The 14,451-nt window shown below is 57.4% G+C and overlaps 1 protein-coding gene across 1 annotated transcript; it reads left to right on the top strand.

Annotated features, from left to right (window-relative positions):
- Positions 1 to 4,330: 4,330 nt before the first annotated feature.
- On the top strand, positions 4,331 to 14,044 carry CGN (cingulin; the record flags this gene model as incomplete). The annotated part of the gene is made up of 19 exons (XM_082298641.1): positions 4,331 to 5,131; positions 5,270 to 5,361; positions 5,589 to 5,658; positions 6,232 to 6,329; positions 6,698 to 6,809; positions 7,120 to 7,311; positions 7,917 to 8,065; positions 8,304 to 8,445; positions 8,643 to 8,789; positions 9,183 to 9,389; positions 9,589 to 9,846; positions 10,288 to 10,458; positions 10,556 to 10,717; positions 11,248 to 11,337; positions 12,049 to 12,132; positions 12,806 to 12,924; positions 13,268 to 13,376; positions 13,642 to 13,805; positions 13,921 to 14,044. The coding sequence occupies 19 exons, from the start codon at positions 4,331 to 4,333 to the stop codon at positions 14,042 to 14,044; spliced, it is 3,291 nt and encodes a 1,096-aa protein (XP_082154767.1).
- Between the last annotated feature and the right edge of the window lie 407 nt (positions 14,045 to 14,451).

Below are 14,451 nucleotides of genomic sequence, written 5' to 3'. Positions count from 1 at the left end.
TCCGGATGAAAATCCCACTCCCGACCCTTTTCCAGCTGAAAACCCCTCTCACAACCCCTTTTCCAGCAGGATATCCCTGTCCTGACCCTGATCCCAAATGAATATCGCACTCCTGACCCTTTTTCCAGCTGGATACCCCTGTCCCGACCCTTATCCCGGGTGGAAATCCCTGTCCTGACCCTTATCCCAGATTGACACCCCTCTCCTGACCCTTTTTCCGTGTGCAAATCGCCCTCCCAACCCTTTCTCCAGCAGAAAGTCCCACTCCCGACCCTTTTTCCAGCTGGAAATCTCTGTCCCGACCCTTTTCCCGTGTGCAAATCCCACCCCCGCCCCCTTTTCCAGGTGAAAATCCCTCTCCCATCCCCCTGGGTCTCATTGTCACCCGGTGCCACCCACTGTCACCCATTGTCACCCCGCCCCGGTCTCGGGTTTCGGCCACGGCAGGAGCAGGAAAAGCAGGAAAAGCCGGTCCTGCAGCCGGGTACGGCTCCAAAATCCCGGACTTTGGCCCCAAACAGCGCCCGGGAGCGAACTCGGGGAGGAGCCGAGGGCGCAGAATTTTGGGAAAGATCCCAAATATCGCCTGGAGCCAAAGCCAGCCGGGCCGGAAGAGGTTTGGGATAATTTGGGATAATTTGGAGCTCGATTTGGGCCTCATGGACTCGGGAATGGGGCAGAATTTTGGGGAAGCCTTGCTGGGAACATCCTAAATGGGGCCAGGAGCCAAACCCAGCTGTTTTGGGAATGCTTTGGGATAACCCAGCTTTTATCTCTCCCTTTTCTGGGGTTGAGGAGCTCGATTTGGGAAAATCTGGATTCCTAAATTGTGCCAGGAGCCAAAATCAGCCGGGCTGGAAGAGGTTTGGGATAATTTGGGATAATTTGGAGCTCGATTTGGGAAAATTTATATTCCTAAGTATTGCCAGGATCCAAACGCAGCTATTTTGGGAATTCTTTGGGATAATCCAGCATTTTTTCCTCCCTTTTCTGGGACCGACCAGCTCGATTTTGACCTCAGGGCCTCCCTCCCTCCATCCCCGAAATCCCGGTGCTGAAATTCCCTGCGTGACCCGAGGAGGAGGAAAAAAAATCCTGGAAAAGGAGGCTGGAAAAGCAGCTCCAGCTTCCCCCCCCCCCCTCCCGCCCTGTTTTCCAGCCGCTCTGGGAATTGCAAAACAACTTTTTCTGGGTTGCGCCGGAGGCACAAAAGGCTCTTTGTGCCTCGCCCCGGGCGCCGCTGGCTCCCGGCCACCCCGAAATTCCCGAAACTCCGCCGTTCCAGAGGGGCCGGGACAGCCTCTCCCACCATTCCCGACCCCATCCCCATCCCCCGGGTGGGATCCAGGTTTTTTTTTTTGGTCACCCTCCTGGATAATTCCCATTATTTGGGTTATTTTTAGCCCCGAAATTCCCTTTCCCCGCTTTTTTCCATGCGGTTTTCCAGTGAAATCCCTTTTTCCTCGGGCGGCTTTTCCAGCCTGGAATGTGGGGCGGCTCCTGGAGCTGGAGCTTTTCCAGGAGGAGGGAGGAATTCCTGGGAGATTTCCCAGCCAGGGCCTGGCTCACCTGAGGCCCTTCCCGAATTCCCAAATCCCACCGGGAACATCCCAAAAGCGGTTGGGAAGAGCAGATCCTGTCCGGGATTCCTCATTTTGGGAAGATCAAATTCTCTCCCGGGTTTCTTATCCTGGAAAATGAAATCCCCTCCCGGGATTCTGGAAGAGCAAATCCTCTCCTGTATTTCTCATTTTGGGAGAAATCCTGTCTCAGATTTCTATTTTGGGGAAAATCCTCTCCCGGATTTCTCATTTTGGGAAAATCCAATCCTCTGCCGGACTTCTGGAAGAGCAAATCGTCTCCCGGGTTTCTCAATTTAGGAAAATCAAATCCTCTCCTGGATTTCTTATCCTGGGAAAAAATGAAATAATCTCCCAGGTTTCTGGAAAATCAAATCCTCTCCCCCGTTTTTCTCATCCCAGGAAAACCAAATCCTCTCCCGGGTTTCTGGAAGAGCAAATCCTTTCCCGGCTTTCCCAGTTTAGGAAAATCCAATCCTCTCCCGGTTTTCCCATCCCGGGAATATCAACCCCCCTTCCCGGCCGGCTCCGGGGCCATCTGGGATCGCTCCCGGCCTCATTCCCAACCTCCTCCCACCCCGTGGATTCTCCACCTGCTCCATTCCCGTGCCAGGCCGGGATCTGGATTGGGCCCTTCCCGGTTCCCGGTCCCCTTGCCGGTGTCCCGGTCGCCCCCTCGCCCATCCAAAGGTCTCCCCGAGCCCGGAGTTCCCATCGGGATCGCGCTCCCCGCCCCAGCCTCGTCACTCGCTGCCCTTTGGCCGCCTGGAAAATTCCCAATATTCTGCCGGCGCCGCTTCCCTGAGCTCCGTTTCCTGCTCAGGTTGGTTCCTACTTTTCCAGACCCCCATTCCCGAGGATTTAGGGATTCAGGGATTTTGGAATTTGGGGATTCAGGGATTTGGGGATTTAGGGATTCGGGTTGGTGGCAGTTCCTGATCTCCGTGGGGGACACGGGACAGGGATAGTGGGATCAGGAGACGGGAATTCCTCTCCCGGGATCTCTCCCCTGCAATTCCAGGGATTTCTGGGGTTTGTGGTGATTCCAGAGGGGCAGCAGGATGGCATTTGGGGATTTAGGGATTTAGGGATTCGGGAATGGCTCAGGCTGGTGGCAGTTTCTGATCTCTTTAAGGGGACACGGGACAGGGATAATGGGATTAGGGAATGGGAATTCCGCTCCCGGGATCCTTCCCCTGCAGTTCCAGGGATTTGTGGGGTTTGTGGTGATCCCAGAGGGGCTCTCCCGGGGTTTGGGGCCAGGGAATGGGAGCAGTGGGAATTTGGCAAGGACGGGGATCCCAAGCTGCTCGTCCGGCCCGGCTCCAGGCCAAATCCCTCCGGATCCCTGGGAAAAGCTGCATCCCACAGGATTCCGGGGTTGTGGGATCTCCCTGGGCTCGGCACGGGCTCGGGGTGATGGGAGGATGTGGGATCCTGGCCGTGTGCCGGGATCCTTGCGCAGGGATCCCATCCCTGGGCAGGGATCCCATCCCATCTGCACTGGGATCCCTCTTTTCGATCCCCATCCCCGTTTTGGGATCCCATCCCGATTCTGGGATCCCTCTGGGATCCCTCTGGGATCCCTCTTTTGCACCCCATCCCTCCTCCCCGCCCCCTTCTCCCACCCGGGATCAATTCCCCGCCCCAAGCCGCGCGCTGCGCTTTCCCTTTGGGATTTCTGGGATTTTCCCGACGCTCCGGACCCATCCCCGCATCCCAAAATCCCCAAATCCCAGGAAACATCCCAAAATCCACCCTGCCCCGGGGACCCCCTTTGGGACCCGCGCGGCTCCCGCAGCTCCTCGCGTCATTCCCGATTTATTCCCAGCCGCCGCTGCTCCCGGAAAAACCGGGATTTGGGGCGGAACCGCGGCTTTTCCATCCCCAAATCCCCCCACGCCACATTCCCGGTGCTTCCAGAGGATCCCTGGGATCGGGGAGGGGGAGGTTCCATCCTGGGGCTGCTCCCAAAATGTCACCGCTCATCTGATGCCGAGGGAAAAACCGGGAAAACCGGGGAAAAACCGGGGAAACCCGGGGAAAAAACCGAGGAAAACCGGGGAAAAAAACAGGGGAAACCGGGGAAAAAACCGAGGAAAACCCGGAAAAAACGGGGGAAACCGGGGAAAAATGGGGAAAAAAGGCAGCGGGAGCCGAGCCCGCGGCTCTGCGGCAGCGCAGGGGAGGCTCCGCTGCGGCCGGGGGGAGCGGGGGGGGATTTTCGCCGTCCCCGATGTCCCCTCCCCGCTCCGGGAGCAGCGGAGCGATGCCGGCGCTGGCGCTGCCACCGCTGTGCCCTGTCCTGTGCCAGCCTGGGCTGTCCTGTGCCAGCCTGGGCTGTCCTGTGCCACCCTGGGCGCGCCGCAGCGCTGGCACCGCGCGTCTCTGGCTCGCGTCCCTCCTGCACAGCGCTGCTGTGGGGATTTTAGGCTTCGATTTCCTCAATTTTTCCCAATTTCCACCCCTTTTTCCAGCCCGAGGCTGTCCTGGGCACGCCGCAGAGCTGGCACCGCGCGTCCTCTGGCTCCCGTCCCTCCGGCACAGCGCTGCCGGCGTTTTGGGGATAATTTCCCCTAATTTTTCCTGATTTTCCCAATTTTTTTCCAGCCCGGGGCTGTCCTGGGCACGCCGCAGCGCTGGCACCGCGCGTCCTCTGGCTCCCGTCCCTCCATCAAAGCGCTGCCGGGATTTCGGGGATCATTTCCCCTAATTCTCCCTAATTTTCCCCAATTTTTCCAGCCCAGGCCATGGCGGACAAACCCGTGGATTACGGCGTCCAGATCCGCTTCATCAACGACCTCCAGGAGCCGCGGCGACCCCCGAGACCCCCGCGGGGCAAGGGTGGCACCTACGGGGTGGCCGTGCGGGTCCAGGGCATCGCCGGGCAGCCCTTCGTGGTCCTCAACAGCGGCGACAAAGGCGGCGACTCTTTCGGGGTGCAGATCAAAAGCGACGCCCCCTTCCCGACCCCGCCGGGACCCCCCGGGAGCGGCGGATCCGATTCGGAGCTTCCCGAAAATCCCTACGGGGGGAGGCGGCCCCGGCGCGGCTCCGGCGGCAGCGAGGAGGGGGAAATTCCCGGGGGCTCCCGGAGGGTCCCCAAATCCTCGGGTGAGGAGCTCCTGAGTGTCCCCAAACCCTCGGCGGAGGAGCTGCGGAGATCCCAATCCCACGGGGACCTTCCCGGTGCCACCGCGGCTTCTCCCAGCGGGATCCCGCGCGCCCGGAGTGGGAAAAACTTTGGAAAACGGGACGAGGAAGGCGCCAAGGAGCCGGGGGACCCCGGGGAGGTGGACACGGAGCCGCTGTCCTCGGTGGATTCCCTGATCAGCAAATTCGACGGGAATTTGCCCCGGGGGCGAGCGGCGAGGAGGAGCCGCGGCCCCGCCGCTTCCCAAAGGAAGCGCTCGCAGAGCCTGGATGCGCCGAAATCCCGGGAATCCAGCGGGGCCCGGCCCCAAGTCCCCCAAATTCCCACGGGGAGCGACGCGGGGGTGCGGGGACGGAGAGGGTTTGGGAGTGCGGAGCAGCAGAGCGTGGAGCTGCAGGTATTGGGGGAATCCTACAAAATTCCTATAAAATTGTTTTGGTTTTTTTTCCTATAACACTGGGGGGGTTTTCCCCATAAAATTAGTTTTTTCCCCGGCTGCAATGGGGGATTTGGGGTTTTCATTCTTTCTTGGAAGCTCAAATCCACCCCGGATCTGCTGCGGGATCAGCGGGAATTGGGCGGCAGCGAGAACCCCAAGGAGCTCATTTACAGCATCCTAAAGGAGGGGTGAGGCCCTAAAACCCCCAACCCCCCCCTAAAATCCCCCTAAAATCCCCCTAAACCCTCCGTGAGCATCCCATAATTCCCAACCCTTTTCCCAAAGCTTCCCTGGGATTTTATGGGGTGTTTTAGGAATGTTCCCAAATCCAGGATTTGGGGAATTCAGCAGCAATTCCCACTCCTTCCATGACCCAGTTCCCAAATATTTTCCCCCAAATCCAACCCCAAACCAGGAGCACCGAGAGCGAAATTTCCCTGAAGAGGAAAACCTCGCAGCTGCTGGAAAAATTCCAGGAGCTGGCGGTGAGCGGGAGAATTCCCGGGGCTTGGGGGATCCCAAAAGTCCCAGGAATTGGGATGGGTTTGGGATGGATTTGGGAGAGATTTGGGAGAGATTTGGGGTGGATTTGGGGTGGATTTGGGGTGGAATTGGGATGGATTTGGGGTGAATTTGGGGTGGAATTGGAGTGGAATTGGGGTGGATTTGGGATGGATTTGGGGTGGATTTGGGATGGATTTGGGGTGAATTTGGGGTGGATTTGGGGTGGATTTGGGGTGGATTTGGGATGGATTTGGGGTGGATTTGGGATGGATTTGGGGTGAATTTGGGGTGGATTTGGGGTGGATTTGGGGTGAATTTGGGGTGAATTTGGGATGGATTTGGGGTGAATTTGGGATCCCAAATCCCATCCCTGAAGGAGTGAGGAGCAGATCTCTTCTTTCCCCTTTTTTTGGGATCAGTGATCCCAAATCCCTCATTTATGGGAAACGCTGGGATGCCCTTCTGGGCTGGATTTGGCATTTTCGGGCAGGACGTCCCCAACGTCCCCAACGTCCCCAATGTCCCCAACGTCCCCAATGTCCCCGATCTCCCAGAATTCCATCGGGGCTCCGGAATCGCCGCAATCCCAAATCCAGCAGCTCCGGGGGGCTCTGGAGAGGAAATCCCAGGAGCTGCAGCGAAGCTTGGCCGAGTAATTGGGGTCCCTTAAAGGGTTGGGGACATCTCTGGGGTGGCCCTTTGGGGGGGTTGGGGTCACCGTGGGATCCCCGTTGTCCCTTCGGGATGGCGCTCAATGGTCAGGGATAGGGCTGACCCCATAAACCGCCCTATAACTCCCACAGCCCCTACAATCACAAAGCCGCCCCCACAATCCCCTTAACCCTCAAAGACCCCATAACCACCCCTAATCCCCCCTAAGCCCCAAAGACCCTCTAGAACCCCAAAAATCACCCCAATGCCCCCAAAGACTCCCCCATACACCCCCCAAATCCCCTCATAACCCTAAAAAAACCCCAAAGGCTCCCCCCCCCAACCCCATTAATCCTTTATTTCCCGCAGGCTGAGCGAGCTGAGATCCTCCAAGGAGGAGCTGGAGGAGCGGCTGGGCCACCTCGAGGGGCAGCTCCACCTCGACCCCAAAACCCACCCCGACACCCAGAGCCTCTACCAGGTGCCTCCAAAACCCTAAAACACCTACTTAAAACGCTAAAAACCCCCAAACCCTCTAAAAACCCCCGTAAAACCCCTAAAAACCTCCTTAAAATGCTAAAACCCCACCAAAACCCCCCTAAAACCCCTAAGAACCTCCCCAAACCCCATAAAAACGCTCAGAACCACCCCACAACCCCCTAAAATCCCCCCGAGCCCCCTCAAAACCTCCGCCGGCCCTCCCCATACGCCCCCGTAGCCACCCCAGTTCCCCCCGAAGCGGCCCCAAAAGGCCCCCACGCGCCCCGACGCGGCTTTTCCGGCGTTCCCAGGAGCTGCTGGAATCGCGGCAGGAGCTGGAGGAGGTTCTGGGCTCGCGGCGGCGCCAGGAGCGGGAGCTGGCGGCGCTCAAAGGGGCCCTCAAGGACGAGGTGGCCGCGCACGACCGGGAGCTGGAGCAGCTGCGGCTGCAGTGCCAGGGGGACCTGGAGCGGCTCCGGAGGGGCCTGGAGGAGGCCTCGGAGGTCGGGAATTCCTGGATGGGTGCTGGGGTCCCAGAATTCCCGGTTTAAGGGGTTCCGAGCTGGATTTGGGGTCATCGTCCCGCTCCAAATTCGTCCCGTTGGGGAATCGCAATTCCGGCCCCATTTCTGCAGGATTTGGGCCCTGGAAAGAGTCCTGGTGTCCCAAAATTCCCGGTTTAAGGAATTCTGAGGGTCCTGGGATCCCAAAATGCCCACTTTCGGTGGTCCTGAGGCGGATTTTTTGGGGTCCCACTCCCAGGGATGCTTTTCCCAGGAATTCCCACCCCTCTGGCTGCAACCAGAGGGTAAAATGGGAGTTTTTCCCATTTTTCCATCTGGGAATTATCCCAGGAACAGGGCTTTTCCCGGGGTTTTCTCCCCATTCCAGAGGAGCTTTTCCCGGGGTTTTTCCCCTCATCCCAGAGTGGTTTTCCCCGGCTTTTTCCCGTATTCCAAAGGGTTTTTCCCAGTGTTTTTCCCCATTCCAGAGGGGAAAATATCAGGAAAAGCCCCTCTAGAGATTCCGTGGGATCAGCGCTGATTTTGTGTGTATTTTGGGTGGAATTCCCTGAGAATTTTTTTGGGATCTCGTCACTTCCGTGCAGGAAAAATCCAGCCTGGAGTCGGAGCGGGAAAAGTTGGGAACGCTGGTGCGGAACCTGCAGCGGGAGCTGGAGGAGAGCACGGAGGAGACGGAGCACTGGCGGGAACTGTCCCAGAAAAACAAGGAAGAGCTTCGGAATTCCAAGCAGGAGTGAGTCCTGGAGCTCCAGGAGCTCCGAATTTGGGGATTTTCCAGGATTTTCCACCCCAAATCCCAAAAAACCCAGGGGATGGGGCGGGATCTGGAGCTCTGGAAGGTTTGGGAAGCTCCAAATTTTGGGATTCTCTGGGGTTTTCCACTCTAAATCCCAATAAAATGGGGTTGGGGCTCTGGGATCTGGGATTGGGATTTTGGGATAAAGGGGATTTTGGGGGTTTTTGGGATCCAGGCTGCTCCAGGCAAAGCTGGAGAGGGAGGAATTCGAGGAGGAGCTCCGGGAACTCCGGGAACGCTTCCAGGCTGCTCGGGAAGATTTGGATCAAGCTCGGAGCTGCGCCGCGGATCCCAAAGAGCTGGAGGCGCTCCGGAAGGTGGGAGAAATCCGGGATTTTTTCCCTCAAAATTCAGGATTTTCTCCCCAAGATTTGGTATTTTTTTCCTCAAAATTCAGGATTTTTCTCCCCAAGATTTGGGGTTTTTTCCTCAAAATTCAGGATTTTTCCCCCGAGGATTGGGATTTTTTTCCCCAAAATTCAGGATTTTTTTCCCCACCTCTCTGCCATCCCAGGAGCTGCGGGAAGCGCGGGAGGAGCTGGAGAAGGAGCGGGAGCTCCGGGCATCCCTGCGGGATGAGGTTTCCAACCAGGAGCTGGAGCTGGAGAGGCTCCGGAAGGATCTGGAGAAGCTCCAGGAGGAGCGGGATGAGGCCGCCAGGGTGAGGGGTGGGCACAGGGAAGGGATTCCCGGGGTGGGATTCGTGGGAATTGGGAATTTGGGGCCCTGGGGGTGCTCGTCGTGGGGTCAGCCCAAACTATCCCAAAAAAATCCCAGAAAATCTCCCAAAAACCCCACAAAAGTCCCTAAAAGCCCTCTGGATCCACCTGCTGCAGGCTCATCCCAACGGACCCAGCCCCAAACCCTCTGGATCGACTCCACATCCCAATGGATGCAGCCCCAAGTTTTCCCCCAAAAATCCCTAAAAAATCCCACAAAAATCTCCCAAAAATCCCTCCCAAAATCCACCCCCCAAATGCCCCTAAATCTCCTAAAAATCCCACAGAAATTCCCACAAAAATCCCCAAACCCCTCTGGCTGTGCCCCCCCCCAGGCCCGGCTCTCCCTGGAATCGGCGCGGGAGGCGTCGGAGCAGGCGCGGAAGGTTCTGGAATCGCGGCTGGGGGAGCTGCGGGAGCAGCACGAGGAGCTGGGCCGGGAATTCCAGGGCCTGGAATCGCAGCTGAAGGAATCCGAGCGCCGCGGGGAAAACTGGGAAGGGGCCCAGGCCCGGCTCCGGGAGAAGGTGGCCAAACTGGAGGTACCGGCATTGTCCCGGAAATCCCACAGATCCCTTTGGATCCACCCGCCACGGTCTCACCCCAAACCCTCTGGATCTGCTCATCCCAATGGGCACAGCCCGAATTCTCCCCTAAAATCCCCTGGATCCGCCCATCCCGAGGGATCCAACCCCAAAGCATCCCCCAGAGCCCCCAGCCCCAGCGGCTCCCTCTCCGCAGGCCGAGCGCCGGCGCCTGGAGGAGTCGCTGGGTGAATCCCAGGAGCGGGAGCAGGACCTGCGGTTATCCCAGAGATCCCTGGAGGCGCGGCTGGAGGAGGCGGAGCGGGGCCGGGCGCGGCTGGAGCGGGAGCTGCGGGATGCGGGATCGGCGCTCCGGGATGAGCAGCTCCAGCGGGAGCAGCTCCGGCGCTCCAAGGCCGAGCTGGAGGAGCAGAAGCGGCTCCTGGATCGCTCCACGGAAAAGCTCAACAAGGAGGTTTGGGAAGAGATCCCGGGGCTTTTTTCCGTGGAATTCTGGGGGGTTTCGTGGAATTCTGGGGTTTCCCCATCCCGAAATCTCCGGTTTGTGGGATATCGAGTGCCGGGACACCTGGGATTGAGATCTCTGCGATTCCCCGGTTGGGTTTGGGGAGAAATCCAGGATTTCAGGCCTGGATTTGGGATTTTGGGCCTGGATTTGGTTTCCCAACACCTGGAATGGGAATCTCCAAGATCCCTCTTTGGATTCGGGCACGGATCCAGAATTCCAGGCAGGGCCATTTGGGATTTACCCTTCCCAAAATCCTGGAAAACTCCATAAAACCCCGGGATCACCATCCCTGATATCCCAGACCCCAATCCCGTTTTTTGGGATCATCCAGGCCGCTCCCTCCATCCTATAAAATTCCCAATCCCCAAATTCCCCTTTTCCCGGCAGCTGGAGCAGATGGCAGCGGAATCCCAGAGCTCCCTGGCCGCGCTCCGATCCCAGCTGGAGGAATTAAAGGAAAAATCCCGGCGGGAACTCACGGATTCCCAAAAAATGGCCAAGGACCGCGGCACCGAGGTGGAAAAAATCCAACAAAACCTCGGGAAGCTCCAGGATGAGGTTTGTTGGGAATCAGACCCACTTCTTCCATGAGTTCTGGGAATTTTCGGGAAAAATCCAGCTGGGAATTTTTGGGGAATTCCCATTTTTCCCGCAGGTTTCCCGGCTCAAGCAGGCGCTCCAGGAAAACCAGGAAGAGCGGGATCAAATCCTCCTGGATAAGGAGCTGCTGCTCCAGAGGCTCCAGAACTTGGAGCAGGAACTGGAAAACCGGAAGCGATCCCAGGACGAGCGAGCCCGGCATTCCAAGGCGCTGGAGGTGGGAATTCCCGAAAAATTCCCGGGAAAAATTCCCCGAAAATTCCCTTGCAGTGCTGGGGATGGACACGGAGGGGCAGAGCGGGGCCGGCATTCCCAGGGCCGGGAAAAGCCGGGATGGGGCTGCATTCCCGAAGGTTTTTAGGGCCTGGGGTTTCCCGGTGTTTCCCCGCATTCCAATGGGTTTTTTCCCCGGTGTATTCCTGCATTTCCAGAGCGGCTTTTCCCGGCTTTTTCCCATATTCCACAGGGTTTTATCCCATTTTTTTCCCATATTCCAGAGGGGTTTTTCCCGGTGTTTTCCCCCCATTCCAAAGGGTTGTTCCCCCATGGATTGGTGGGAGCTGCCCTGTCCCACATCCCAACACCCCCCAAATCCCAGGACCGTTCCCAGATTTTTCCCAGGATTAAACCACTTTTCCCACAAATCCCTTTCCCTCCGGAATTCCAGAATGTTCCCTCTCCACCCCCTCATTCCCTCGGGGTGCCCAAGCCCCAATCCGCCCCTTTCCCATCCCGAATTCCCGGCAGGACAAATCCAAGCGCCTGGAATTGGAGCTGGACGAGGAGCGGAGCTCGGTGGAGCTGCTGACGGAGCGAGTGAACCGGAGCCGGGATCAGGTAAATGCTGGGAATTCCAGGAATTCTCATCCCGGGAAAAGTCGGATCCTCTGGGAATTCCAACCCCGTTAATGAATCCTCAAGGGTCCATCCAAAAATTCCAGTCAGGAATGGTCAGTTGGGCGGGAATGGGGACTGAAACAAGTTGGGAAAGGGGAAAAAAGATTCCCAAAGGAAATTCCCAGGAATTTTTTGTTTGGGCAAGAATTCGGGGATTGAATCCTGACAGACTCCGGGCTCTTCCCAACCTTTATTCCCTACTTTTTCCCAAAAATTCTGAGGCATTTCCCATTTTTCCACCTGGGAATTGCCCCAGGAATGCTTTTCCCGGGAATTCCCACCCCTCAGGCTGTGACCAGGGCATAAAATGGGAATCTTCCCAGTTTTTCCTGGTTTTCCAGCCGGGAATCACCCCAGGGGATCCTTTTCCTACAAATCCCAGAGCATCCCTGCGGATCCAACCCCATTCCCGAAATCCCAGTTCCACCAGTTTAACCCCTCCACTGGAAAACCCAATCCCAGCTTCCCTGGAATTTTCTTTGGGAATGACCCCAAATTCCTCCTTTTTGTGGGGGTTTGGAGTCACCGATTCCTGTGGGGTCGGGAATTTTGGGATGCGCTGGATCCCGGCGCTTCGGGGTGAGCAAAATCCATGGAAAATCCATGGAAAATCCATGGAAAATCCAGAATTTTCTGTGTCCTCATTCCCAGATCGACCAACTCCGGGCGGAGCTGCTCCAGGAACGCTCGAGCCGCCAGGACCTGGAATGTGACAAATCCTCCTTGGAGCGCCAGGTGCGGAAAATCCCGGGAAAAGCCACAGATCCAGCCCCAAATCCCGGCGGGAATGGCCCAGAGGGATCCTTGATTCCATGAGGAACTCAAGGAAAAGCATCCCCGGGAATGGAATCAGGATTCCGAGGAGTTTTCCTGCTTTTCCTGCTTCTCCTTCTCCTTTCCAAAATTCCCAATCCCGATTTTTGGGGCTCTCTGCCCTTTCCCAGGGCTTTTCCCACAGAATTCCCACTTTTCCCAGCGCTTCCCACCCCTTCTCCTGCCAGGACTCGCCTTCCCAATCCGTCATTCCCTAAAGAGCCAAACATTTTGGGATCCAGCCTCTCTGGAGCCATTCCCATTCCCACTGGAATTCCAAGAAAAACACAGAGGAGTTGGCACTGATTCGTGGGGATTTTTTTGGGAATTTTTTGGGATTTAAGAGCCGAAATCCACGGGATTTGCAGGGATGAGGATCCCAGTGCTGGAAAATGGCGTTGATCCCGATAAATCCCAGAATTCCCAGTTTATCCCAGTTAATTCCCATTACACAACCCCGGCTCCTCCTTGGAAAACCCTTCCTGACTCACGCGTTACATAAGGAATTCCTGGAATTCCCCGCCCTCCCCTTCGGGAAACTCGGAAAAAATGGGGAAAAACCTGGGATAATTGGGGTTTTTTTGGGAATTCCCAGAATAAGGAGCTGAAGAACAGGCTGGCCGCTTCCGAGGGGCAGCAGAGGCCCGGGAGCAGCGTTTCCCAGCTGGAATCGCAGCTGGAAGAGCTCCGGGATCAGCTCCAGGTGGAGGAAAGGTACCGGATCCCAAACCCCAAACCCCAAATCCGGGGGGTTTTTTGGGGTGGTTTCCCCCGGAATGGTTTAAAAGTTGTTGGGGTTTTAATTCCAAGGGAAAAGGGAGATTTCTGATGGTTTGGGGTGGTGCAGCTTGGATTTGGGAGGCGTCCATGGAATAACCTGGGCCAGGCTCCGGGATTTATCCCAAATATCCCATTAAAGCAGCCCAGGGAATCCTGGACTGGTTTGGGATGGAAAAGATCCCTACAGATCCAAGGGCAGGGACAGCTCCCACCATCCCAGGCGGCTCCAAAGGATGGGAAGTCCACGGAATCCCCTCTCCCACCCCATTTGCCGTAGGGAAAAGAACGTCCTGCTCTCCTCCAACCGGAAGCTGGAGCGGAAAATCAAGGAATTGTCGATCCAGATCGACGACGAGCGGCAGAGCAGCAGCAACCAGAAGGACCAGGTGGGTTGGGAATCCCCCCTGGAGCTTCCAGGGATGGCGAATCCATGGAATAACCTGGGCCAGGGTCCGGGATTTATCCCTAAAATCTCATCTGAGCCAGCCCTGGGGATCCCGGAATGGTTTGGGATGGAAAGGAACCTTAAACCCCATCCAATGCCACCCCAATTCCAAGGGCGGGGACACCTCCCCCATCCCAGGCTGCTCCAGCCTGGCCTGGGGCACGGCCAGGGCCCCATTCCCAATCCCAAATCCCTGGAATTCCCAGCTGAGCCTGCGCGTGAAGGCCCTGAAGCGCCAGGTGGACGAGGCCGAGGAGGAAATCGAGCGCTTGGAAAATTCCCGGAAAAAAACCCAGCGGGAGCTGGAGGAGCAGCACGAGCTCAACGAGCAGCTCCAGCAGCGCCTGAAATCCCTGGAAAAGGAGGCCTGGTAAGGAAAATTCCCACCTGGAAAAGCTCGGGACCCATGGAGAAGGTCCCAAATCCATGGGAAAGCTCTGGAATCCGTGGGAAATCGAGGGCTGAGGGGGTTTTCCCGTGCGCAGGCGCAGAGCCGTGGATTCCGCGCTCCAGGACGAGCGGCTGAGCTCGGATGAGGAATTCGGCTCCGGCCCCTCGGCCATCGCCTCCCTGCTCAACGAGGCCAACCTGCAGACCAGCTCCTGCTGATTCCTGGGAATTCTGGCGGCATCAGCACCGGGATCGGGTCCGGGATTGGTCCCAACCTGGGATCGGCTCTGGGAGCAGCCCTGGAATTCCAGCCGGATCAGTCCTGGGATGCGGCTGCTCCCTGGGAAAAAATTCCCAAAGCGAGGGCATGAAGGAAGATGGGGCGGGACCCCCTTGGGGACACTTTGGGGACACTTTGGTCCCCTCCAGGCGATGGCTCTGGAGGCTCCGAGGTCTCCATGGGAATCCAGGGATTTCCCGGCTCCGGGGATTTTTATTTCCAACCCCCCCTTGGCCTCCTCCCGGAGCTGTTGGAATAAAATCCAGCGGTTTAAAAGCCGTGGGTTCTGGAATTTTTGGGAATTCTAGGTGGGGATGCTCGGGAATTGTCGGGGGGGGGGGGGTGT

The sequence above is a fragment of the Coloeus monedula genome (genome assembly GCF_965178545.1).
Source record: "Coloeus monedula genome assembly, chromosome: 29".
NCBI classification, from domain to species: Eukaryota; Metazoa; Chordata; class Aves; order Passeriformes; family Corvidae; genus Coloeus; species Coloeus monedula.
The sequence above is the reverse complement of the archived record's forward strand: the minus strand, read 5'-3'. Positions and strand labels throughout refer to the sequence as shown.